A 26,024-nucleotide genomic window follows, 5' to 3' on the forward strand; every position below is an offset into this window, starting at 1 on the left:
GTTAGAATTCATTTTCCACCCCTTCCCCCCTATCCTGACCTGTGTCTACCCTGTCCTCACCATCTTCCCCCTTATGCTCTATAATTATCAAGTTAACCTGAGATAGAGAGGCAGGCCTTCAGTAAAGGATCTAGGTTTCAAAGTGGACCCCTAGCTAAACATGAACCAATGACTTAATCTCTAGATAATAAAAATAAAAAAGCAGACAGATAGGCGTGGAGTTGGATAAACTGTTCTGATATTATTAAGTCATCAGCCTGTTATATTCAGAGACTGAGAGCCCTGGAGGACGGAGGGAGTAGCCGGGGGGTGGGGTGGGGTGGGGGACACTCAAAGGTATTGGATGGGGAATGAGTATTTTTGAGAACTGAGGTGATTCAACCTGAAGGCCAATTTAATAATAGTCTTTAAGCCTCGGGACTGGTTATATGTGGAGACCAGTTGTTCCCCCATCTTATCTGAGAATAGAATGGGAGGAGATGCAGTTAGATTATAGGCAGATGGACTCTGGATAGACTAAAGAAAGGACTGCCAGGCCAGGAAGGTAACTCATCCTGAAAGGCCTGAGTTGTAGCTGTTCTCTCGGTGGGCGGGGCTTTCTGTGGGTGGGTAGGAGACTCTGCCTCTGCCCTCAGGTTTCTGTCTAAAGTGGACAGCATTTTGACAGAGGGACAGGGGCATGCCTGGGATGACCTTCCAGAAGCTATGTTAAGTGTTAACTATGTTTCAGTGTTAAGGCTGTGGTTTCCCCATTTTCCCCAACCTCATGTAGCCTGTTGTAAGTGTGTCCCACACTCTCCTCTCGACTGTAGGGGCAGAACCTTGGGTTTCTTGGCACTGCCCCAGGAGCCCCTGGGACACAGAAGGCAGGGGCGAGAGAAAGGCAGACACCCAGTCAGGAGTCCTCCAAGCTTTCTGCTAGGGGTCTTCTTGTCCTGTGTGTGGTGCCCTGTCCTGATTTACCCCTATGAACTGGCATGAGCCTTTACAAGAATGCTAGAAACAAGACTCCTGGGTTCTCCATCCAGCTTAAGCCACTGGGCCCGCCCCGTCCCGCCATGCTCAAGAACATGAGAAGTCCCTCAGGGACATTCTGGGGGAGCTTGTTGGCTTTCTCTGTTTTTGCAGCTGCTGATCTCTTTTCCCTCCCCTCACTGTCCCCCTACTTGGCCCCTGCCTTTCCCACCCACTCAGGCATGGAGCACCTGGAGAATGGGCCCAGTGTGTCTGTGGACTACAACACCTCTGACCCCCTGATCCGCTGGGATTCCTATGACAACTTCGGCGGGCATCGAGATGACGGCATGGAGGGTAGGTGGGACCCAGCGTCTTCCAGCCCCTCTCCAAACCTCACAGTTCCTGATCATGTGGCCTTGGTTCTCTTGGCCAGCTGTCAGGAGACATGGGTTCAGAGGGGAGGCAGGGGAGAAGTCCATGCCCCTCTGAGAGCTCACAGTGGGGGCTCATAAGGCAAATACTGAAAGTGTGCAATAGCAATGAGGACAGAGCCGAAGAATGCAGCAAGATGACCCCACAGGGGTGTCATGCAAGTGTATGATTGCTGCTAGATAAGTCTCCTGGACAGCCAGTCTTCTGAGGTGGGCAGTGGGGTGGATTCTGGAGAGCTGGGGTGGTCTGGGAAGGCTCCTTGGAGGAGGTAGTCTTGAGTAGAGTATAAGATTCTTCCCTGTGCTGCAATCACAGCATTTTTTTTTTTTTTAGTTCAGATTAATATGAGGGTATGTACGATAGGTTACTTTGTTTGCATTTGTAAGGTAAAGTCTGAATTGTAATTGAGTCCTTCACATAGGAGGTGCACCATATACCCCTACATTGTATCCGACAGGCGAGAGCTCCCTAACATAGCATTTCTATTAAACTCACTGTTGGGGTTCTTCAGGGTCACAACACCGGGAACGTAGATGCGGGATCTGGGGCCTATGAGCTTTCATCAACAGCCAACAAAAATGTTTTGAGCTGGAAATAAACCGATAGGCTCTGAAATTTGAAAAGAAAGCTGCAGAATTGAAATTAATACATGTTTAATTTAGCTACAAAACCTAACATTATGTCAGATGGGCAACCGCAGCTCAAGTCAATGCTCGAGAGTCATGTATGACTTCTGGTTATTGATGTGGTCCTCTGAACACGTGTGATGGGATGTGGGGTGAGGCCCTTCTGGAAATGAACACGCCTGGAGCTGGCGAACTCCCAAGATGCCCTTTCTTGGGTTTGGCCACAGGCTTGTTTTCTTGACTGGTCAGAGGACCACAGAATGTTGGAGTTGCAAGGACCCTCAGGATAGTCTGGCCCATTCCTCATATTTTCATTTGGGGTAATAAAGACCACCCCTACCCCAAGACAGGACCTCCTGAGTTACCCCTGTGACTCAAGATGTACCCTTTTAAGGGTGCCAGCACCCAGCCTTTGTGTGTCCCCTCCCAGCCAAAGCCAGTCCTGAGTGGGCTGCGCTGTCCTGAGGATCTGGACCATAGCAGAGCTGGGTTAGGGAGACCTGGCTCATAACCTTCACTCACCTTTTTTCCCCTGGACCACCTGCCTCCAACTTCTCTGTCCAACATTTTGGATGTAATGACTCCACTCTGAAGGTCTTTAGGCCTTTTCTTGAACAAAAGATTCTCCCTCAGATTTTGCAGCCTCTAGAATGAGCAATAAATTTCAGAGAGAGCTGGGATGAGGGAGGGTGGTCAGCCTGGAACTTAGGGCCTGCCATGAGCACGCTCTTCATGTGCAACATTGCACTTTGCTGGCTTGTTCTCATGCCCACCTTGGCTCCTGCCCCTTCCTGAGGTGCTTCTCCTTGCCTCCTCCCAGAGTGGCCCACACCAGTCAGATTGCCTGGACACCCCACTAGGGCCCTCCTTACCCACTGAGGTTGCTCCCTGAAAGCACTCCTCTTCTCCTACACCCAATCCCTGAGCAGTGAGCGGCTGAGAAAGCAGAGAGTGGTATGAATTTGTTCTGAGGGACTGATGGCTGCCAGCCTAATTGATCATTGTGCTGGGGATGTTTGCATTTTTAACAAGAACACTTGGCAATTTGAAGGAATTTTTACTGTCTCCCCATCTCTCCCTGGTGCGGATTCAATGTGAGGATAAATGTAAAAACATTTAGCAAACTATAAAGTGCCAGGCAAATAAAAGGCAAAATAATTAAGGGAAAGAAGGAGGAGGTATGGGAAGGATGGGGTCTGGGGCCTGGTTGGCTATGGGGGAAGAAAGCAGAGCTGCTGGTCAGAGCACCTGGGGCCCAGGGACCGCAGGAGGCAGGGTGAGGGGATAGGGACGGGTGAGGGTGGGTCCAGATGCTGCTTCTAACCCCTTACCCTCCTCCTTTTCCCAGTGGGCCCTTTGGCCAGTTAAAGGTCAGCTCAGCCTGCAGTGACAGAGGAGCCCCTGTCTGGGCACTGGAGTCTGGCCCTCTGCTGGGAGGGAGGGGCTCATGGCTGTGCTGCCCTCTCCCCTGGCCACCCAGGGCTGGGCCTGCTCAGGGAGCTGTGCCCAGTAAGAGCCCACCTCTGTTCCCACCATGTGCCCCTGCTGGACTGCATCCCACCAGGGACAGGAGAACAAGCTGGGACCCACTCTGGGGCAGGAGCTATGACCACATCCCCATCCTGCTCCTGGCTGATGGCACTTCTAGAAGGTTCTAGATTCTAAGGCCCAGAAGTAAAAGCATTTTCTTTTGACCAATGGCCAAGAGAGGGAAGCAGGAGGTTGGTGAACTCCTGAGATGCCCTTTAGTTGTAGGTAAGGCCTCTCTAGTTGTGGGTAAGGCCCTATGACTCCCCACGTGCTAGCTGGGGTAAGGATGCCTAACCCCCAGGATGTGAGGGTGCTCAGGAGATGGTTCAAGCTGGAGCCTGGGAGGGAGGGGACTTGGCCATTCCCAGGAGAGGCCTAGGGCCAGGGATGATGGTCTCAGGGGTGACGTGGTGCCCAGTGTGGCTTTGCCCGCTCTCTGCGGAGGTCTCAAACCAGGCAAGGCAGCTTGCCACGAGGATGCAGGGGAGGACCATGTGTTTTAGAGCTGGCTGCCTGGGCTCAAAGCCTAGATCTCCCCTTTTTAGCTGTGTGGCCTTGGTCAAGTTATTCTGCCTCCTTGCTGACTTGGTTTCCTCACTGCATTCTCAGCCCTCATGAGAGACAGTATAGTACAGTGGTAAGACATGTAGCTTTTGGAGCCAGATTATTGGCTTTAAGTCCGTTGACAAGATGCCATCCCTTGGGGCCTCAATTTGCCCTGCTATAACATGGGGCCTCAGTCAACAAGTCACTTCAAACACCTGGTGGGCTGCAAGACCTAAGGATGGGATGCCATGCATCAGTGGTGACCGTGGCTGGCACCCCAGGGGTCTGTGGATGTGACCAAGGGAGAAGGCATGGCTCTGCCACATACCAGCCATGGTGCCAAGAACTGGGAAGTCACACCTCTCACTTGATACTTGCAACCACACTCGGGGGTGGGTTTGCTATGGCACAGAGGAGTTTGTATCCTGCCCAAGGTTGCCAAGCCAGTTGAAGGCAGACCTACCTATGTGTGAGGCTGTCATATTGCCCACTGTGCTCTCCTGAGTTGGCTGATGTCCCCAGGGGCTGGCTCTGGGCATCTGGCTCTGTGGCAGTACCTAGGGGCCCACTGAGCTTAGAAGAGCATCTGTCCCCTCTGACTCCTGCCTCTCACCCCTGGATGGAGAAGGTCACCCTGCTCTGACCCTCAGAAAGAGGAAAGAGTTAGATAGGGGTGGGGTATGTGGAGCTCAGTGCCCCAGAGACTGCTGGGCTTGCCCGCAGCAGGTGTTTGGCAGGACTTCAGTGCAGGGAACAGCTGAGTCCCCAGTCTCCACCCCATAGATGAGGGTGTGAACTGCTTCTACAGGAATGCCCTTGGCGGGGGCCAGCTCCTCCAGATAGGTGAAGGGGAGTGAGTCTGCAGTGAGTCTGGCCATTTCTGGAAGTGGCCCACTGTTGCCTCTTCTATTTTGGGTCTGCTGGGAAGGCAGGGAGAGGGGGAGGAAAGCAGAGACCAGCCCAGTCGCTTTGGAGCCCACCAGGTGACTCGGGGAGGAGGGGGCACTGAGTTGGGCAGTTGGGAGCAGACACCATCTGTGGCCTGCATCCTCTCAAATGACCTGTGTCCCCTGGCAGTAAGGGGTGGCCAGTAGTGAGCTCAGAGTTCCTGGTCCCCAAGAAAGCCCTCTTGAGACCCTGACTCAACCATCCTTGCAGGAACTGCTATATGTTTAGCTCTTTGCTAAGAGCTTGCTGCCTGCAGCCCCTCCCTCACCCTAGCTCCAAGTTCAAGTCCAGGGTGTGCAGCATTGTGACACTGAGACCTCTTCCACTTCTTCAGGATGTCTCTGGTCAATCTCAGCAGCTAAATGAAGGACTTGTGGCTTTCTGTGGGCAGCCCTCCCAGGCAGAGGGGTCCAGGCCTGTCATAAAGCCTGTGCAGTGTTCTCCCATAGGGACAGCACTGAGGCCTGAAAAGAAAGGGACTTGCCAAGGGGCAGGGGACCCCATGTATGGAACCCAGCTTGGCAGTATCTCAGCTGAGACTGCCCAACCCCATCCCCTGGGTGAAGACGCTGGAAGTGCGCAGAGGTGAGCGTTCTCACCCGGGGCATGAGTCAGCAGGGGAGGTGATTTTTGAATCCAAGTCTCTTTCCAGCTCCCTTGGAGCTCAGTGTATCAGCATCCCCTCTCCAGCCCCATAGGCAGCTCCTTGTTGTCCAACTCGCCAAATCCTTAAAATGACCACACAGGGTGGCCTGTTTCCCTGGGGACAGGTCTGGGAAATAAAACCATGGAAGAGAGAGAAAGAATCGTGCCCCTGGGCAGTGAACTGGGGCTATGGTGGTGACAGATGCTTGGGACTGTTGGCTCCCCTGCGTCTAGGCCAGGAGGAGGGAGGGATGCTGTGGACAGCGGCCAGGGAGCAGAGAAGCACCTGCCATCCCAGGGACTCCTTACTCTAGGAGCAGTACCCTGTGGACGGGTATATTAGTCTCCTCGCGCAGCCACAGCAAAACCTCACAGATTGGGAGGCTTATCTAACAGAAATGTATTTTCTTACTTTTCTGGAAGCTAAGGTCTGAGATCAAGATATAAACAGGGTTGGTTGCTCTGAGGCCTCTCTCCTTGGCTCATGGATGCTGCGTTCTCCCTGTGCACACGTGTGATCTTCCCTCTGCATGTGTCCGTGTCCTAATCTCTTCTTGCAAGGATGCCAGGCATATTGGTGTAGGGCCCACCCTAATGACCTCATTTCGCCTTAATTACTTCTTTAGAGATATCGCCAAACATTCTGAACTACTTACTAGGAGTTAGACTACGGGATATGAATGTGGGGGGAGGGGAATTCAGCCCATCACACCTGGGAAGGAGTTTGTGTGTTGCACGCAGTTGGGTGTCCCAGGTCTTCAGTTCTGAATGTGGAGGTAGGAAGGGTCTAGGGTAGGGATGGGGAGAGGTCAGGACTCCAGTAGCTTCCTCTTTGCAGGCTGCTCCGCACCCCCCACCAGCTTGTCTTGGAGCCTGCCAGCTCAGCACTCTGGCTGACACCAGGGTTAGCAGCTTCCAGAAGCCCCATTAGCTGTTTGGCCAGAGTTCTGAAGCCCCATGCCCAGATTTCAGGGCCCCATGGTTGGGGATGGGGCTGTGTTTTTGTCTATGCTGCACAGAGCAGGCTCCAAATTCCAGAGTGTTCTAGGGGCAAGCCTTCTTGGAAGCAGCACTAAGACCAAATGATATGGCTGCTTTCCACCTCTGAGAAGCCCAAAGGCTGACCAGGCCTGTGCTGCTTCACTGCCCACCCCCTGGCTCTTACCCTTCCCTGACTTCCATGGGCTTCAGTGCTTAGAGTTTCTCATGACTTAAAAGAAAGGGTGGGGAATAGGGACTAGGTGAATGAGGGGTGGAGAAGCAGATTGCTCAGGACCAGAAGATGGAGGGAGAGAATGACAAGCCCTGGCCTGGCTGGTGTCCCCCCCAAGCCAGGTTTCTCCTATGTGTTGCCCATCAGCCCTCTTTTAGTTTCCATGGGCAGTTCCATCACAGCCACAGGCTGGTGACTTAGGGGTCTGGTTTTGTGCCCACGCTTCTCAGCCCTTAGGGGAGAGCTTTCCACTCTGTAGGGTGCCCACCCCATCTCCAAAAGCTTTTCTCAGGGTTGGGGAAGAGTCTCTGCCTGGAGCCAAGAATTCCTGGTTTATGGTGACTTCTTATGAGCTAGGCTTGTCCAAGGATTCTCTGATTTTTTTTTCTTTTGAGAGAGGAAAGAGATATAGTAAACAGGCAAATAGTGAGAAGAGAGAGAAATAGATGAGAGACATGGGGAGATAGGCAGACACAGATGGACATTGGGCTGGGGGGCAGGAGATTAGGGTTATAGGTGTCCTGGCTAACTCATTTTCTAGAGTCTTCTTTATCCTTTGTTTAATGAGAGGGTTAGAGTAGATAGTTTTTCTTTCCATTTCATTGAGCATAATCATTGTTTCCTTTTGTGACTTATGAGGAGCTTAGATAGACCTGCTAAACTTCCCATTCAGGCCTTTTTTTTTTTTTTTTTTTTTGAGACAGAGTCTCAAGCTGTTACCCTGGGTAGAGTACTGTGTCTTCAAAGCACACAGCAACCTCAAACTCTTGGGCTGAAGCGATTATCTTGCCTCAGCTTCCCAAGGAGCTGGGACTACAGGCACCCGCCACACCACCTACCTATTTTTTGTGACAGTTGTCATTGTTATATTTTAGCTGGCCCGGGCCAGGTTTAAACCGCTGGCCTTGGTGTATGTGGCCGGCAGCCTCCCGCCTGAGCTATGGGCACTGCCCCCCACTTGGACCTTTCCAACTCATGAACTCTTGAGTGGGAAGTGGCATGGCTTAGTGGCCGTATCAGTCAGGAGAAGCTCACTTATGTTGTGATAACAAATAGCCCTTTGTTCTCAGTGGCTTAAGCCAATGAAAGTGTTTTTCTTGCTCATGCTACAAGTCCAAGGTGGGTTGGGAGGGGTCTCTCTTCATCATAGTTACTTTAGGCTAGGGTGCCTTCATCTCATGTATGCTTCCATCATTGTTACAGCCATGCAAAGAGGGAATTATGACCTGCACATTGCTCCTTTCTAGAAATCTCACACTTTCCTTCTACTCACGTTACATTGGCCATCATGAGGCACATGTCCATACTCAACTTCAAAAGGGAGGTTAGGAGCAGGAAAGTTGTTTGCAGAAGATGAAAAGCTGGAAATAGGGTTGATTAAACTAATCTCTAGTAGGGATTAAGCTTTTGGGGTTTAGAACCAGATGATCTGGTTCTAAGTTCTATTGTTTATGGCTGTGTTCCTTTATCGGGTCACTTTGTCTCTGCAATCCGAGTATCTTATCTGTAAAATGGGTGTAACGATAGTATCTTCCCATTATAGGATTGTTGTTTGAGATTCAGTTGAGATAATGTACATGAAATGTGAAAAGTAGAATGTCTGATACAAACTATGCTGGCAATAATTAATGTCTGTTATTATTATTGAAGTACTATAGGAGATATGAGATTGATATGATTTGGAATGAGCCCTCTCCTCTTAAGAAAAAGCCCATGTTCCCCTTGCCCCTCCACTCTCTGGGAACCATTTGTAGCTGGCTCTGTTATGAGAGCCACTGTTGGAGGCAGGAGACTTTCCTCTATGTCAACTTGCTATGTGACTTGGAAGAATTACTTCCTCTTTGTGGTTCTTGGTTTCTTTATCAGTGAATTGAGAACAATGGATTTCAAAGGAGTTCCCAGCCTTTAAACCCAATGGTGGTGATATGACAGTGACAGTGACGAGGTGATAGTATTGTACATTTACCAGGTGCTGGGCACCATTAACTGTACCTTTTCTTGATCAGTCCTCTTCAAACACCTATAAGTGGGTGTTATTTTTTAACTGTCAATCTGAGCAAGCGGAACTTTTATAAAGCCACTTTGGTTTATTTGTCACTAATTTACTTATTTATTTATTTATTTTGAGACAGAGCCTCAAGCTGTCGCCCCGGGTAGAATGCCATGGCGTCACAGCTCACAGCAACCTGTAACTCTGGGGCTTAAGCATTCTCTTGCCTCGGCCTCCCAAGTAGCTGGGACTTACAGGCACTCACTACAAGGCCCAGCAATTTTTTGGCTGCAGTTGTCATTGTTGTTTGGTGGGCCTGGCTGGATTTGAACCCGCCAGGTCTGGTGTATGTGGCTGGCACCCTAGCTGCTTGAGCTACAGGCACTGAGCCTGTCACTGACTTTTAAGTCTACTCTATACTTCCCCTGCCCCTAAATGACATTAGGACAAGTCTCATCCCTTTTCTGGTCACTCTCAGAAAGAGATCCTTAGTCAGTAATAAATATGCCCAGTACCAGTGAACTTGCTACTTCATTCGGAGTTAGTTGGTTCCACTCCTTTGTCAGCTCCTACCTGGCTGCCAGCTCTGTGTATGTATGTGTGTGTGTATGTGTATGTAGGGGACTTAGTAAGTTTCTCTCTCTGTTTTCCTGACTTATGCACTTAGGCCTAGAAAGAGAGGACACAAGGGACATTTTTGCTTGCCTGGCACCATTGCAGGAGTGTACAGTCATGCTCTGTGTGGAGACAGAGGCATGGGTATCTCTTGGATTCTTTGCCAGGGGAAGATTCTGGAGGCACTGAATGCTGCATGTGTCTCTCTTGTAGCACTTTAGGTATTTTGGATAACGCTCAGCTCCCCAAAAGTCTTTCACTCACTGTTCCCTTTGGGTGGTGAATGCAGCTCTGATCAGTGCTTGGGACTTTCTCCCTTATCCCAGGTGTCTCTCACCCCTCCAGCCTCCTCCTGCAGGTGGCTGTCTTGGGCAGCATCTGAGGCCTCTCAGGCTTGCTGTCTCACCTTGGTCCAAGGTAGACTGTCAGCAATCCTGGCCTCCGAGAAGCACTGTAGCCCTTGCCTCTGTCCCCACAGAGTCGGGTCCCTGTCACTTAGGCTGTCCATGCACCAACAGACTCCTGTTGAGCTGTGGGCAGACTCATGAGATGAGGGAGGCACCTCTACCCAGGTGGCACTGGCAGCTGAGAGTCCTCTTATAATCCCCCACTTCCTGATCTTTTCACACCTTTGGTATGTATGTGTTTGTAGGGGTATAGTTTAGAGCCACAAAGCAGTTTTCAGTCATGTCTCTCTTTTTTAAAAAATTAGCAGCTGTGTTGATATAATTTATAACAATACCACCAATTCACCTATTTAAAATATACAGTTCAACGGGTTTTACTATACAGTAGAACTTGTATAGTCGACCACCTCCCTCCCTACATTGATCACCTCCTTAAGTTGACCTAATTTTCGTCGACCGGACATGCACTGCATGTATGGATCAGTATAGTAGGCCTACTTCCTTATGGACTTGACCACGTCTGTATATTGATCAGTTTGTTACAGTCCTTTGGGTGATCAACTTACAGAGGTTTTACTGTATTTAGCTTTTATAACCATCACTAAAATCTAATTTTAGAAAATTTTTATCCCCCCCCAAAGAAACTTCATACCCAATAGCACTCACTCCCCATTTCTACTCCCCAGCCCCAGCCCTAATCTACTTTCTGTCTCTAAAGATTTGTCTATTCTGGACATTTCATGTAAATGGAATTATATGCTATGTGGTCCTTTGGGCCTGTCTTCTTTCATTGATTAGTATAGTTTTCAGGGTTCACCCATTGTAGTGGGTACCGGTACTTTGTTCATTTTTGCTGCTGATTAATATTCCACTATATTGTCATGCCAAATTTTGTCTATCCATACATCGACATCTGTTGATGGACATTTGTGTTGTTTCAACTTTTTGGCTATTATGAAGAATACTGTTATGAACACTATGAACAAGTTTATGTGTGGACTTAAACGTTTTTATTTCTCTTGGGTAGACATGTAGGAGTGGAATTGCTGGGTCATATGGTAATTCTATGTTTAATCATTTGAAGAACTGCCAGACTATTTCCCAAAGCAGCTGGACCACTTGGCATTCCCACTAGCAATGCATGAGGGTTCTAATTTCTCTACAACCTCGCCAACACTTGTTATTAACTCTCTTTGGGATTCTAGCCATCCTAGTGAGTATGAACTGGTTTCTCATTGTGGTTTTGATGGCATTTTCCTAATTAATGGTGTTGAACATCTTTTCATGTGTTAATGTGCGTTAATTGGTTATTATGTATTTTCCTTAGGAAAAGTGCCTATTCAAATCCCTGGTCCTTTTGTCTTTACATTGCTCTAATAACAAGTCCCTTATCAGATATATGATTTGCCAGTGTTTTCTTCCATTTTGTGGGTTTTCTTGGTATCTGTTGTCTGGGCAAGCCCTGCGTGGTGATCTCCTGTCTTATTTTTGGAATATGATGTTCATTGTCCTCAGGCCTCTTTCACAACTGAGACCACCCCAAGTACTTCCATATTAACATTGGTTACAAATAGTGTTCCCATTTTATATATAAGTAAATGGAGGCAGATAACAGAGGCCTTGTCCGAGGAATTGTGAAGGCAGGATTCCACATGGTGGGGTTGGGGGAGGGCTGGAGCCAGTCAGAGAGCTGCCCTGCTCCCTCTCATTTTACGATTTTTATCTAAAATATTATTCATCTATTGCCTGAAGTGTTTTAGGCCATTTGGCCTGATCTCCTTTCAGCCTCAGAGCTGGTGCCTGGACTGGCCTGGAAAGCCTGCCCCATTATACTGAGAAGGAGGCCAAGTTCCAGATCCCTGGATGGCAGAACGTCAGCAAAGCCCATGAGTTCTGCCTCTCAGCCAGCCTGGCTCCCTGCATGGCCCTGCTCCCTTCATCTCCACAGGGCCCAGGCAGGATCAGGGAGGGCAATGAGCAGATGGCCCCCTTGGGCTTGGGAGAGAGGTAGTTGGGCGGTGGGTAAAATAGTCCTTGTGCCCATTCTGGGTGAGTCAGTGGGAGAGAACTCATGCACCACATCGGAGGTTTGCTCTTAATGTACAAGGTCAGGCAGTTACGTTCTTGGACCCATTCTAGAAAAGTGCTACATACCTTATTGCTCAGTACCACTATGGTCTCCATCAAAGCTAGTCCATCCTTCAAAGCACTTTTTCGAGGATGAGTTTGTGAACTTAATTGTCCAACCTCGCATTTTCTCAGGGTTTGACGTTCTTGCCTTCAGGACTTTTGAGTATGACGTAGGAGGATCCAGCAAGACAGGGAGTATCACATCGCAGATAGTCCCAAATAATTCAGGGGATGGGTCTGAGGTTCCCAGAGAGGATACATCTGCCCTTGCATCTGAGTAGAGTGTGTTAGAGGGTGAGAGTGAGTTTCTAAGTGTAAGTGCTGAGAGCCTGGGATTTGGTACTAAACTGATTTTTGTTGGGAAATGGTCACCTGCCTTTTGGAAAAGACAGCCCTTCTGGTCTGCGACTTCAAGGGGAGCGGGGAGAGCAGAGAGAGAGAAATTCAAAGCTGCTACTGAAAGCTTCTGTCTGTGATTTATCAATTCAAAGAAGACAAAGGGATAGATTGTGGCGGGAGGTGTTTGAGTTAGCCACCTGGTGGAACTTCCCGACCATGAGAGGGTAGATCAATTGTGGCTGGGAGATTGGCCTTATTGGCCTCTGGGTCACCTGGGGGAGAGGTGCTGAGGTACAGGGAGGGGCACCTCAGTGTGGGCTGGTCTGTGTAGGGATCAGGACAGAAGTGTGGAGGAGGTTCCTTCTGGAGGAGGTTCCTTCTCCTCCCTGAGGAGGGGAGTCCTCTCGTGACTTACTGGCACAATCCAAGTACTGAGAATTCAAATACAAGGTGAGCTTGACTGTGGGCAAAGAGGATGCTACCACAGTACTGACCCAGCATCTGCCACCACCTGCTTGCACTGTTTGTCCCAATGCCCTTGGACCCTTAGCTGGCCCTGCTCTGCGAGGCAGCTGGCAGGAGTGGGGAGTAGCCTCTGCCCATGGAACATGCAGTAAACTAACACCCTCCTGAATGAATGTGCCTTTGGTCCTCTGTAATCTCTGCCATCAGGTGCAGGTTGGAAGGCCAGCGCCACACTCAGCTCTGTCCAGAGCTCTCGGCCAGCTGCGGGAGCAGCATGGACTGCTCTGTGTTGTGCTCAAATGTCCAGCCGAAGGCAGGGGAGTGGGCAGTGTGTGCACTTTCCCCTCAGACACCCTCCAATGTACAAGTTAGCTGTACCCATCAAGACCCCAAGCTACCAACTTTAATTATGCCCAAGAAATTCAGGCTTCCATTTATGAAGCACTTTTTCTTACTTACACAGCTGCTTTTCCTTCCTTCTTCCTTTCCTCCTGCTTTTCTCTCTTTTCTCTCCTCTCTTCTTTCCAAAAATACTTACTGACCATCCCCTAGGCTGCACATGTCCTAGGGTTGCCTGGAGACCATGGGGACTGAGTATCAGGCCAATGCACCAGCCACTGTGACCCGCAGCCCATGGGGGAGGGACTCGGCCAGGTGCTATGGCTTCTGGGGATGGTGGTGATGGGGGCAATTGTCTTTGCAGAGTGGCTGCGTTTGAACAACCCTGGGAGGCCAGACAGCATGGAAAGCAAAATTGTTTCTCAAATTTAAAGATGGGATAGGACATTGCTCAAAGTCTAGAAAGTAGAGGGGAAGAAAGCTATCAAACCTGACCAGCTCTGCCGTCACGGGGCAGGTGAGATTTTAGTGGAATGCAGGGTCACTGGGGATAAAGGTAAGCTGGGGGCCAAAGGACCACTTGCAGGAAGCTGGGGAGGTGAGAACTGATATCAGGTGGGGCTGAGGGCGGGCCTGGGTTCCCGTGGGACCCTGCTGCTCCCAGGTGCTGCACTGAACTTGCCCTGCAGCGGTCACTAGGGCCCTCGGGCTCCCTCTCTGTTACTGAGGGGCGTAGGGGCCTCTTTCCCACTTGGTTTTATTTTCAGTTTTCAAAGCAACCTTGACCTGAGATTAGGAGATAAGAAAGCATGCCAAAGCCTGCAGCAGATGCGGCCACAGAGCCCGTCTTCCCTGCCCTGGTAGGCTTGGCTGGGGACAGGCGCTGAGCTCAGACTTGGAGGCCTGCTGTTGTCCTCACCTCCACCCCGAGCAGGGAAACTGTAGAGACCCCCACAGGGCACTCAGGTGCCTGCCTGAGTTGGGCCAGGCTGATGCCCTGCTCAGCTCTGGTAGGGTGTGTGGCTCCCACATGAATCTTCTTCTTGCACTCAGGCTGCCAACCCTCTGGCACCCCATTCAGCCTACCTCAACATCTAGCCCTTGGGGGTGAAGGATCTCTTTCGGAATTCTTCCAGGTTCTTCCTTGCTGGACCTATTCAGGACCTGGGTACTCCTCCCTGCTTTTGGAGGCTGTGCCTTTGCCCTTCTGTCTTCCTGTCCAGGGCTTTGCCTGGGGCTTACGCACAGGTGCTAGCCGAGGCTGGTTTGCTCTCTGGCAAAGTTTAGCTCCTTCACTAATTGCCCTGGCCTGGCTTTGGGGCCAATCTCTCCATCAGCCTGTGAGAGGCAGCATCCTCCCCAGACCCTGCCTACATCAGCCACCCCTCCCCTGCCTGCTACCCGGCGCCCTCTCTTCCTGCCAAAGGTTTCCTCTCTCTTGGTCCACTCTCCAAGTCCCTGCTTTCAGTCCGATGCACACCTCTTGAGGCCGTTTACGGGAAAAGATTTCAATGGCCTGGGGTCTGGCGAATGATCAGTCCTTTTTCCTTTTGTGGTGTCCCCCTTCTATTTCCCCAGCTGCTCACAGATGATTCATTCCCTATAAATTTCTTTCTTTCTTTTCTATGCCCCCTCCCTGGCAAGAGACCTTTTAAATTCCTGCCAAAGCCACTGAGCTCACACGGCTTCAGTAATTGGCTGTCTCTGTTAAAATTAAGGACAATATCTTAGAGTAGGCTGGGGAGGGATGAAAGCTTTGTCCTTGGAGGTGATAGTTCTTAGGTAGGAAGATCCCTGGGGGGCCCTGGGGGGCCCTGTCATGGTTGGAAGTATGGGCTCAAGCCCCAGCTTTGCATCTTGCCTTATGTTGACCTTGGGCAAATCATTTAGCTTTTTCGAGCCTTGGTGTTCTCACCGATAAAATGGGATGAGGTATTATATGTCTTATGGGTTTGAGAAGTAAATGAGGTAATCTGTGGGTGCTTAGCTCAGTGCCTATTACATTGTGTCATTACTAAGCATTAGCTTTTACTAATACCACTACCTGACCTCGGGTGGAACTTAGAAAATGCTTCCCCATGTATAAGTCAGTCTCCCTTTCAACCTTCCCATTTCTGGAGCTAGACTTGGAACCAGGGCCTCTGGCTGTAAGCTCAGTATTTTTCCCACTACACCAAACTAGGTGTGTGTGTATATGTGAAGATTTTCCCTGTCATCATCCAAATGCCAGGCTCCATTCCCATGTGTGACTCACTCCCTCTGCTTGGAGGTTGAGGGGTTACCCTCCATGTGTCCTGTCTCCCTGGCACTGGTCACCAGTGATGCTGGGCAGTGGGTTGTAGCCTCCTCCACATGAGAAAACATATTAGCATGCAGAAGAGTGAGGATGATATGATTATAGGCACAACCTTCCATATACTCTATTGAAGAAGGAGAAAGAGGAAAAAACCCCTATCATCTGTGTTCTTTAGTACATGGGCTGTCCTCAGGACCTTGACCTCCTTCATTCAACAAATATTTATCATGTGCCTTCTGTGTGCCAGTCACTCACCATGCTAAATACTGGGGACATACCAGCAAATGAAGGAAAGATCCCTGCCCTGTGGAAATTCTGTTTTTGTGGTGGAAGATAGACAATAAAAATATTTTTAAAAAGACATAATTAGTGGATGCCAGAGCCTGTTGGAAGGTGATAAATATTCTGGGAAAAAATTCAGCAGAGTGAGAGTGGTTGGGACTGAAGGGGGCAGATCCAATGAGTTGAAATTTTTAAAAAAGAGTGGTCAGCCTAGGACTTTCTGAGGAGGGGACTCTGAGCAAAGACTTGAGGGAGGTGGGCGAGTAGCCAACTGATGTCTGGAGAAGAGCATTCCAGGCAGAGGGAGCAGTAAGTGCACAGGGCCCAAGGCAGGGGCCCACCTGGGACATTGGGGAGCAGCCAGAGGCCCAGTGTGACTGGGAAGAGGTTGTATTTGGAGATGAGGTCAGAGGTCATGGGGACCAGGTCACATAGGCTCTGGTAGCTATGTGAAGCTTTGGAGCTTTTATGCTGAGCTTTTGCAGCTAATGATATACTGTGAAGATCTTTCCATAATAGCACATAAAGAGCTCATCGCCTTCATTTAAGCTGCAATAAAATTCTACTGTACATATGTGCTGCTTTAATAACTAGCTTTTTAAATTGCATTTAAATAATATGGACATGTAGGTTGTTTCCAGTCTGTTGCTATTTCTAAAAAATTCTTCAGTGAATAACCTTGTATATACACAGTTTTCATTGGGGCGAGTCTATAGGACAAATTTCTTCAAGTGGAATTGCTAGGTGGAAGAATATGATGTGTGTGTCATTCTTACACACAGTGAGTGCTAAATTTGCCTTCATAAGGATTGTATAATTGACATTCCCAGCCAGTGATTTGGTTGGGGAAGAGGAGAATAACCTACCCTCCACCCCCTTTTATGTACGTGTGAGACAGTCAGGTGCTTGTAATTCCTTTTATTCCTCATGACTGTCCTGTGAGCTGAGTAATCTTGTTCCTACTTCACAGATAAAGAAACATGAACCGGAGATTAAGTAACCCACCAGTGCTCACACAGCCAGGTAGGGGTACAGCCTGGCATTTCTCACCATGTCTTTATAGCTTGGGGTTTGAAAGCCCTGGGAATAGCTCAGGGAGGGGGCACTTGGAGGTGATTCCAGCCTGCTACTCTAAGCGATAGGTCCAGCTCTGCGCACTGATGCACCTGTGTCCTAGAGACCCTTTGAAGGCCCGTGGCAAGGTGGGGAAAGGGTAGCCTGAGGGAACTAGAGTCACAGTGGCTGAGCTGGCCAATCCTGGCATGCCCCCTTGTCCTTTCCACCACTAGCCCCAGTGGTGAGGCCTGGGAGACTAGGAGCCAGCTAATTCTGCTCCGGTGGGGAGCTGCCTTCCGCCGTCTGCGGGTCAGTTTGCTCCAGGGATTGAATTTCACATCTCACTGATGAAAATAAATCAGCCTCTTTATTGCCCCACATGGTCCTTGGAACCTTTGCAGCCTGGTGTGTATTAACAGACTTCCTGTAAGTCACCATTTCTGTCCTAGCCCCAGAGGGTCCATGGCTGCTGCAGAAATAGCCCTGGATGAATTTGGAGCCTGGAGCCACCCAGGCAGGACCAAGTAGGAGAGAAGAAGCAGGCCCACAGACCCAAAGGGCTCTGGGATTCAAATAGTGCCTGGCTGAGCAGCTTCTCTGAGTTGTATCCTTGAGGATTGAGGTTCAAACAGGCCTTCAGGGTGGTGCCTGTGGCTCAAAGGAGTAGGTCGCTGGCCCCATATGCTGGAGGTGGCAGGTTCAAACCCAGCCCTGGCCAGAAACTGCAAACCGCCCCCCCCCAAAAAAACAGAAAAAAACAACAGGCCTTCAGTAATCAGGCTGCTGGTTATACTCTCCATGTACACAGAAGAGTAAACTGAGGCCTGCCCAAGATGCTCTTGTCCCTTGGTATTCTCGCTCCTCAACTCCCAGTCTACTGCTGTTGCTGCCAGACAGCAGTTTCTCTAGGTTCGCTTATTATGCCCTGGCTGGTTAGAGATATGGGCAGAATCGGAGAGGTGGTTTTCAGCTGCAGCTGGAGTGATGGAGGTCTAACATTCTAACATTCAGGAGAATGGTTTTGCCTTCCAGGGATATGAGAAAGAGGAACAGGTGTCAGGGGGTAATTTTCTAAATTTTCTTGAAGTCAAGGATAATTCTTCCACCCCACGGATCTGACTAGGTGGGATGAATGACTATGGCTCATGGATGTGGGAAAACAAGGCAACTTGTAGAGGGTTCCGACAAGGCCCTGGCACGTTCTTTGTGCAGAGGGGACTCAGGAGTCTTGCCCCAAACTCCTTTTCTCCTGCCCCTCTCTTTCTCTGCTTTAGCATTATTTGTAGACACAAGAGATAGGGGGGCGTCCTGCCTCAAAGGATAGACCTGCTACCCTGTGCTCCAACATTTTTGGCTCTAGTATGCTGGACTGGTGTTGGCCAGCCCAGGACCATTCATCTCCTTATGCTCTGGGAAGCAGCAGCAGAGCTGTCTATGGGTCAGGCCAGGAGATTCCAGCTGCCCAGTCTTTATATCTTTACAGTTAGTCAATGCCCTGGTGGCTTGTCTAGAGACTTTGGCCTTGTGTTGCTTTGATTACTTAAAAAAAATTGTTAATAGCAAAGTGTTCTTTGATGTGTGTTCTCCTTCTCCAGGGGCAGTGAGATCAGATTTTGATATGAAAGCTCAAAGCTTTTTCTCCCCCTCCCTCCCTCCGTCTGTACATTGCTTAAGAACCTTTGAGAAGAAGGTGGGTGCTCCTTGTGTGATGTAAGGGCAGAAAAAGTGCCTTGGCTGCTGTCTCGCATGCAGGCCTGTGCTCCCTGGTTGTAGCCTCTGAGCATCAGTGAGAGTCACTTCCAGCCTGTCCCTAGACCTGCAACCATCAGTGTTGGGAGCTGTCATTATAAAATTGCACAGCCGGTTTGATAACCAGCACTTTGTGTGGATGCTGAGAGAATGGGTTAAGAATGGCACTTGAACCCTAGTCAGGGAAGGGTTCCTTTGTGTGATTTACAAGCCAGCCCCGGGCTGTGTTGTGCATGTTTCCAGAAATGCTTTTGTAAACATCTTTAGGATGAATGCATCAAATTCTCTGGGGACCCATTTTGATGGACCCACCATTCTCCTGGATGTTGGAATTGGGGCAGGTTTATTCTAAAGCAGTGAAGTGATTTTAGTGTCACTCTTCACTCCTTTCTACTTGTTGGACCCTTCAAGCCCCTTTGCCTCTTCCATTCCTTTCTTGTTCCTCCTTCCTCTCTGGGACGCATAGAGGGCATGAGCATCAGAGTCAGACTAGCAATGTAATCTGGAGCAAGTCCCACCCTGAGCCTCAGTTTCTTTATCAGGAAGATGGGGATAACGACATCCGCTTTGAAAGACAGTTGTGGAACTGCATTAAAGGCAGTTGTGGAGCAGCATTAAAGTGCAGGTACCAACATTGCCAAGCCCCGAGGCCCCTCTCCCCATCCTCCCTCCATGCTCCTTACCAACATGATGTGCATGCCCCAGGAGCAGTAAGGGTGGGGAGACGGGCAGGAGAGTGGTGAGTGGATATACCTCTGACCTCGTCCAGCCCGGACATCTGCTTGGGAGTTGCCAATTCCCTTCCTGAGTAATCCTCTGGCACTTGGGTTCCTGTCCTGTTCTCAGGGAATGTGCTCTAAGCTTGGCCCTGTTTGCTGCCTTCTGGGGAGGGGAATGTGGAGACCTTGGAAGGCTGGGGCCCTGAGAGTACCGGAGCCTGCCCTGCTCCCACTGCCCCGAGTTTCTGGTCAGCTCTACCTTCTCTGTCCACTGGGCTGGGAGGTGGGGAGAAGGCCCTGGGAGGTCTGGGGATATGTCTTCTTCATACATATGGCAGGTGCTGTGCAGTGTCCTCCCTCTATCCTCAGACCTGTGACACCTTGATGCCACACCTTTCCTGCCACACCCCCTCCGTTCCCTGCCCCTGGCACCTCCTTTTCAATTATAACTGGATGGTTCTCATTTTTCCACTTTCGAAAGTGAGGCTTAGGGAAAAGAAATGATTTGCCCAAGGCCAAGTAGTGAGTTAGAGAGGTTGAAATCCCAGACTCCTGCATCTTAGTCCAGAGTTCCATCTCTGATGCTCTAAGCTCTCTCCTCCCTCTGTCTGGCTCAGGGCTCCTCCTGTGGGGCACTGTTGGCATTTTGGACTGGATAACTGCTTGTGTTGTGGGGTTGGTCAGCAGCATCCTTGCCCTCTACCTGGCAGATGCCAGTAGCATTTTTGCCAGATGTAATAACCCAGATATCTCTAAACATTGCCACATGTCCCCTGAGGGCCACTGAGCAGCCAGAGGTGCCACTCTTCCCCCAGCCCCTCCTGTCTGACATCTTCCCTCTCCCACTTGTAGGGTGGAAGTAACTCATTACCGGGGACACTCTATTCTGCTTCCTGCTTTTGTTCTAGGCTTGGGCTGCTTGGAAACCAAAACTCCCAGCCATTCTGTTCCTTAAGAGAAAGTGCAAAGAGCCAGGCTTGGGAAGATGTTTCTCCATCTGCCAGTGAAAAGAAAGAACATGAAAGTAAGGGATTGAACTTCAAAGGGTGTCTCCTGGGAGGCTGGTCACCCTCCTCCCTGGAGAGAACCCTCAGTGTGGGTGAGGGCTCCAGCTATGGGTCTGCTGGCCAGAAGGAAGTCCTGGAGGGGATAAAACATTTGCTGCCCTCAGGTTGGGAAGTGTGCCTTCACTGCAGAATTGCCCTCCAGTATTCCATTTTCTTTGCATAGCTAGACCTGGGGACATTTGTGGTTCTTAAATGATGGGGGTTTACAGTATCCTGCTAAGCACCCAGCTCATGACATTTGATCTGGCAGTGGAGACGACTTGCCTCTGGGATCCAGGGCCCTACAACTGTAGGAAACTCTCTTTCCCTCCCTAAGTCAGATGGATGATATAGGGTGGGTGAGTTGGGCCCGATGAACTCACAGTGTCCTTTGGGTTAACCACACCATAATTCTAAGAGATGGCCTGGCCTTTAGCCCACAGCAAGGTGTCACTTGGCATATCTGGGGCTTCTAAGAATCCTTGGCATAGGAGGGGGTTTTAGAGGGTCTCCAGTTTCACCTCCCCACTTCTAGAACTTGTGTTTCATAAAAGCTCCAGCTCAGGACTGCCTCAGGGAATGCAGGGAACATCCACCTGCCTCTGAAGACTGAATACCATCATCTCTGAAGCTCAGTTTAACCCATTTCCTCTCAGGAAGCATTTTTGCCCCTGTTATTTTCTGTAGTTTGTTTTGAGGGAAAAAAAATTTTTATTTTTTTCAAAACAGAAGATATGGTAAAACAGAGAATATACTTTTTCAAATCAGATCTGTTGTGCCCCACCGTCTGCCCATTTCCCCGTGAAATCCTTTCCCATCTAAGTGAAGACAGCTGACGTTTTGTCTGTCTTTACCTTTCGGTCCTTGGTGCTGAAGCTGTCACTGCAGGTGGGAATGGCAGTGGTGTTTTCAGGGATACTGTTGACAGTAACCAATGCTGGGGCAGTCCCAGTATTTGTTAGTTGAACTATATCACATCCTTGGAGTTGGTGCTGTTCCATGAAATGCTTCTCTCTGCTGGACATTCTGTACCATGTTTTTTTGGAGCAGAGACAGGGCAAGCCAAATTGTGTCCCGAAGCTTAAGCATTGGGTATGACATTGATATCTATGGACTCAGTGAGACAGGGTCACAGAGGTGCTGCTCAGGGTGGGGCAGGGCTAGAGAAGGAAGATGGGGAAGTGAATGTCACAGTGGTGGTGGTCTGTATTTCTGGAGCTGTCTCATTTGGGGCACCTTCTGTGTACTGTGCCCTGTCTGAGAGCTTTATCCATGTTGTATCAGTCTTTGTCATACTTACTGAGAGACAACTGTTGATACACCTACTTTACAGATCAGGAAAATGGAAGTTCAGAACAATTAAGTCATTGGCCCAAGATCGCACCAAGCTCATAAGTGGTAGTATCTGTGTCCAAACCAGTGTCCACCTGACCCCTACATTCGTGTTCTTAGTTACGGTGTTCTTGATAGATGCTGAAGTGACATGAGAAGGGCTAGGAAGAATCTTAGACTGCATTAACAAAAGTATTGTTTTCAGAAAGTGGGAGGTGATAGGTCACATGGGCTGTTTGTGAGCTCCTTGCTTCAGAGTGATAAGGAACTACTGGATACAAGTGCTTAGGTGGGGGAAAAGAAGCAGCAGGAGGGACTTGGGCGGGGGTTGGCAGGGGCGAGGCTGCAACAACCGGGGCTGTCCAAGGGGGGATTCGGGAGGATATGCAGGGCGCATTCAGGACTTGGAGAGCTCCCACCCATGTGGGAGAGACTGGCTTATTCTGAGCTATCTCCAGGACTCCATAAGGCCAGTTAGTGGAAAAGACGAGGCACCAGGTGTTTTTACCTTACTTTGAGTTAAAATTCACTTGTTACAGCCACCTAAGGATAACATGGGCTTTTGAGGGGAAGATAGTAAGATCCGCACACCTGGGAGTATTTGAGCGTAGCTAGGACCAGTTTTTGCCAAACCTGGCTCTCTTATTCTCCTCTGGGATGTGTGGTTGGGGTTTAAAATTTAGATTCCCAGGGCCCATCTCTGACGGTCCTACCTCTGTAGGTCTGGGTGAGGCCAGGGAATCAGGATTTTTATAAAATTCCCAGGAGCTTCTGCTACAGCTGGTTTCTGGATAGTAGCAGAGGACTGTGGGATTGGGTTGCCGCTGGCAGGGGCTGTTGTGTGGTGGTGTTTTCTAAAGTATGGTTCATGGGCCAGCTTGCTAATGATGTATGTGCTGATTTGAGGTGCATTTATTTAACACATAAAAAAAGTACATGTTTTGCTTATTAAATCTGTGATATTATGGACATTGATGTTTAGAACTAGTTTACATTAAATAAAGTTTATTTTTAAAATTTACGAAATAATACTATAGATAGTATTCAGATGGGCAAATAAACATGAGGGTTGTATGCAAATAAAATCTAGGCTAACGTTGTGGCCAGTGGGGCAAAGTGAGGACAAGCGGGTGTGCTGGGCTACCTTAACTCTTTTGAGAGCCTGGGATTTGTTGGTTAGTTCTAGAAGACTCTATAGAGATAGGAGAATGATTGCAATAGTTTGTCTAAATCATAGTCTTCCCAGTTTGGAGCCTGAGGAAGGTCCCCTCTCCTGTCTTTTGTCTTCTCTCTCCATTCTTAATGGTTTCTTTGAAGTTCATGACCCTGAACTTCCCCTGCATCTCATACTATTTATGTTTTCCCCCTTATTTTTCTTCTTTACTCTCAAAAAGAAGCAGCCAGAGAGTGATGCTGGCAAGGAAGAGGGGCTGAGGGGTCTGATTTCTTGGTGCTCAGGTGAAGAAGAGGGGGAAGTAAGTGGTCTATACCTGGCAGGACTCTGCTCCCAAGCCTGGCTGTAGTCTGGGCAAGGGTAGGTTGGCTGCAGCCCTGGGCAAGCCCATTTTGCCAAAAGCCTTTTGGAGCTGCAAACTAACTGGTGCCCTCTGCAAGGAGATGCCAGTTGGTCACTGAAGCCCCCGTTAGCCTGACTGCAATGCCCAGGCCACCTCCTGTCAACTCTGGGAATTGGGTTGGGAGATTCAATGAATATGCAAATGAGTCACAAAGGGCACCTGAATAAGAGTGGGGATTTGATGTCTTACTATCAGGGACTTCTGGTACTTTTTAGGACACAGCAGGATAATGGAGGGGACTTGAGGGTGGTGTAGCTATTTTTTGGCTGAATGGTCTGCCTCCGACCTGGGGAGTTGGGGATAAGGGGGGGTCATTGATGACACTGAAAAGTTATTTTCTCTGTCATTCATGATTTCCATAGAAGGGAACAAGCAGAATACCAATATCCGGTAAGTTGGATGTGTCTCAGGTAGCCTGGAGGATCAACGTCCTGGGCCAGACACCCACCTGCCTCCCCAAAGTTAGTTCTCAAAAAAGTATAAAGGTTGTTGGGCTAGATTCCAGAGCTTTGCACTGAGAACTTCATTTTGGCGCTCCTGTCCCCTCCTAAAGGCCTGCCCAGTCACACCTCAGTCCCTCTATTCAGGTCCTGTGTTAACCTCTGAAGAGTACAGGGGCTTGTGAGATTTTTTCCTTTTTCTTTTTTCTAAGCCAATGTAGTGTCCTGGCTCCTTGACTCTGCCCTGTGGGGGGGCGGGGAGGGGTTGGGAAGAGAAAGAGGAGAAAAAAAGATTTCCACCTTATTGTTCAGCAGCTGGAAAATTGTTGTCATCTGTTCTGCCTTTCATTTGCTGAGAATGGAGAAAAAATGTGGAAAATTTTGGGAAATAAATCTCAATACCCTCCTAGGAACTCTTCCTTCCCTCTCTGGCTTTGCATCCCTGCCTGTCTGCTCTGGGCTCAGTCTCACTTTGCTCCCAGGTTCTCCCTTTCTGCTTCTCCTCTGGGTACAGACGCTGCCATGGTTTTGGGGCTGGGCTGGGCTGTTCTGGGACCTGAGTGGGGCTGGGCTGCGCTGGGTGAGTGTTGGGCTGAGTCTGGTACAGGGGTTGGTGCTGGTCTGGGCTGGGCTGGCTACTTCTCCTCACTCCCCGCCTGGCCCACGGGGAGTGGAGGGCTCGGGATGCCGCTGTGATGTCATTCAAGAGCTGCATAGCTGCAGGATGATAAGTGAAGCCCTGGGGACCCAGCTGGCTGAAATTACAGACAGAGTTTTATCCCACTGGCTTCCTACAAGCCAGAGTGAGGCAGAGCGAGCTGAAACGAGGAGAGGAGGGAGTGCTGTGTGAGCGCGCGTGCGTGCGTGTGTGTGTGTGTGTGTGTGTGTGTGTGCATGGGCAGGAGGGCGGCACGGCTCCTCCCACCCTGACAGTCCGAGGGAGCCCGAGTAGGACACAGACAGCACTTGGAGCTGCAGCCCTGCAGGAATTATTGGAAACTTGAGGCTCCAGGATCTAATCAGAGCTGTCTTCCCCTCCTTTTTCTCTCTCTCGGCCCAGAGGGTAAGTGTCCGCTGGGCAGTTGCCGTGCCCATCTGTGTCCTTGTGTGGGTCTGCTGGACCTGGGGAGGAGGTACTACCATCTGCCCGGGCAGGGCGTGAGGCTGAGTGGTGCTGTGGCCATTGTGCTGCCCTTGGATGTGGCTTGCCAGACCTTACTGTCCTCCTTCTGGAGTTGCTTCTGGGACGAGTGAGAGTCCCAGCCTTTAGGTCTGTAGTGGTAGCTGGGTTAGGAGAATGTGGTGTGTCTGAGTTATCCTAATTCTTTTGGGGTAATGATTTATCTGGGATGAGAGTGGAGTGGGTGGAGGGAATGTGGTGGAGGCATGGATAGTCCCAGTAAGATATTACTCAGGACGTCCTCTTCCCCTTTTCTGTGGCCTGAGCTTTGGGGCACCCCCAAGGCCAGCCTCTAGCAACTCCCATTCATGGCTTCTCCCATCTTTGGCAGGGCTCTCAGTGGTCAACCATTCCCCGGGGCCAGGGAGCTCTGAGTGTCCAGGCAGCCACCCTGGCCTGGCAGAGAAGGGCTTCAGCTTGTTGTGGGCTCAGAGCTATTTTTACCCTCCTGAGTGTGCCAATGATATCTGGTGCCCAGATAGGCAGAGGGCAGGGGTGGTGGGTGGTGCCAGGTTCGGGGTTATGTGCCTGGTGTGGAGCTGCAGGCCGGCCTATTGTCAGGAGGCTGGCCCTGAGCGTTCACATTATCCTGTAGGTGTGGGCTGTTATGTGGCCAAGGCAGCACTCTTAACCCTCCAGGGCCCTGGCCCTTTAGATCTGAAATAAAGGTCATGGTCAGGTTTTCTGCCCTGATTCCTTCTCTCTAGAGGGCATGAATTCATGTAAGATGGTATTAGAGAAAAGTGCTATGGCTACTTGCTAAGGAGGGTCGAGGAACACATCTGTCATCATCATTTGACCAAAGTGCTGTATGTCATAGTGTCCCGAGGTTCTTGGTCCACAGCCACAGTTGGAGAGTCTTCCAACACTTCTCCTTCTGCTCAGCCATCTTCACCCTGAAGTGCTGAATTAGAGCTAGTGTCAGTTTTGTACTTTCTTGCTGGGTGACCTTGGGTGGTCCCTTGAGCCTGCAGAACTTCACTGACAGCCTATAAATGAGAGGTGGGGAGGGGATAAATTGATCCCCTAGGGCCCTTCAGCTCTAAAAGCCCCAAGGCTTTTAAAAAGCTCTCTTGGCTCAGCCGTCCTCTTGGGCCCTGAGAGCTCCTAGTTCTGCCACCCCAGAGGGCTGGGAGCTGCTGGCAGGAGGGGCTCCACTTTTCAT

General features: G+C 49.9%; 1 protein-coding gene across 1 annotated transcript in view; it reads left to right on the plus strand.

Annotated features, from left to right (window-relative positions):
* The window catches only part of TNS1 (tensin 1), a 174,578-nt gene that overhangs the window by 94,729 nt on the left and 53,825 nt on the right, over window positions 1-26,024 (plus strand). The window contains exon 15 of the mRNA XM_012802263.2: window positions 983-1,311. Coding sequence (XP_012657717.2) covers window positions 983-1,311 — 329 coding nt within the window. The remainder of the gene's footprint in view (window positions 1-982; window positions 1,312-26,024) is intronic.

The sequence above is a fragment of the Otolemur garnettii genome, unplaced genomic scaffold, assembly GCF_000181295.1.
Source record: "Otolemur garnettii isolate 467f Iridium unplaced genomic scaffold, OtoGar3 scaffold00013, whole genome shotgun sequence".
Lineage (NCBI taxonomy): Eukaryota > Metazoa > Chordata > Mammalia > Primates > Galagidae > Otolemur > Otolemur garnettii.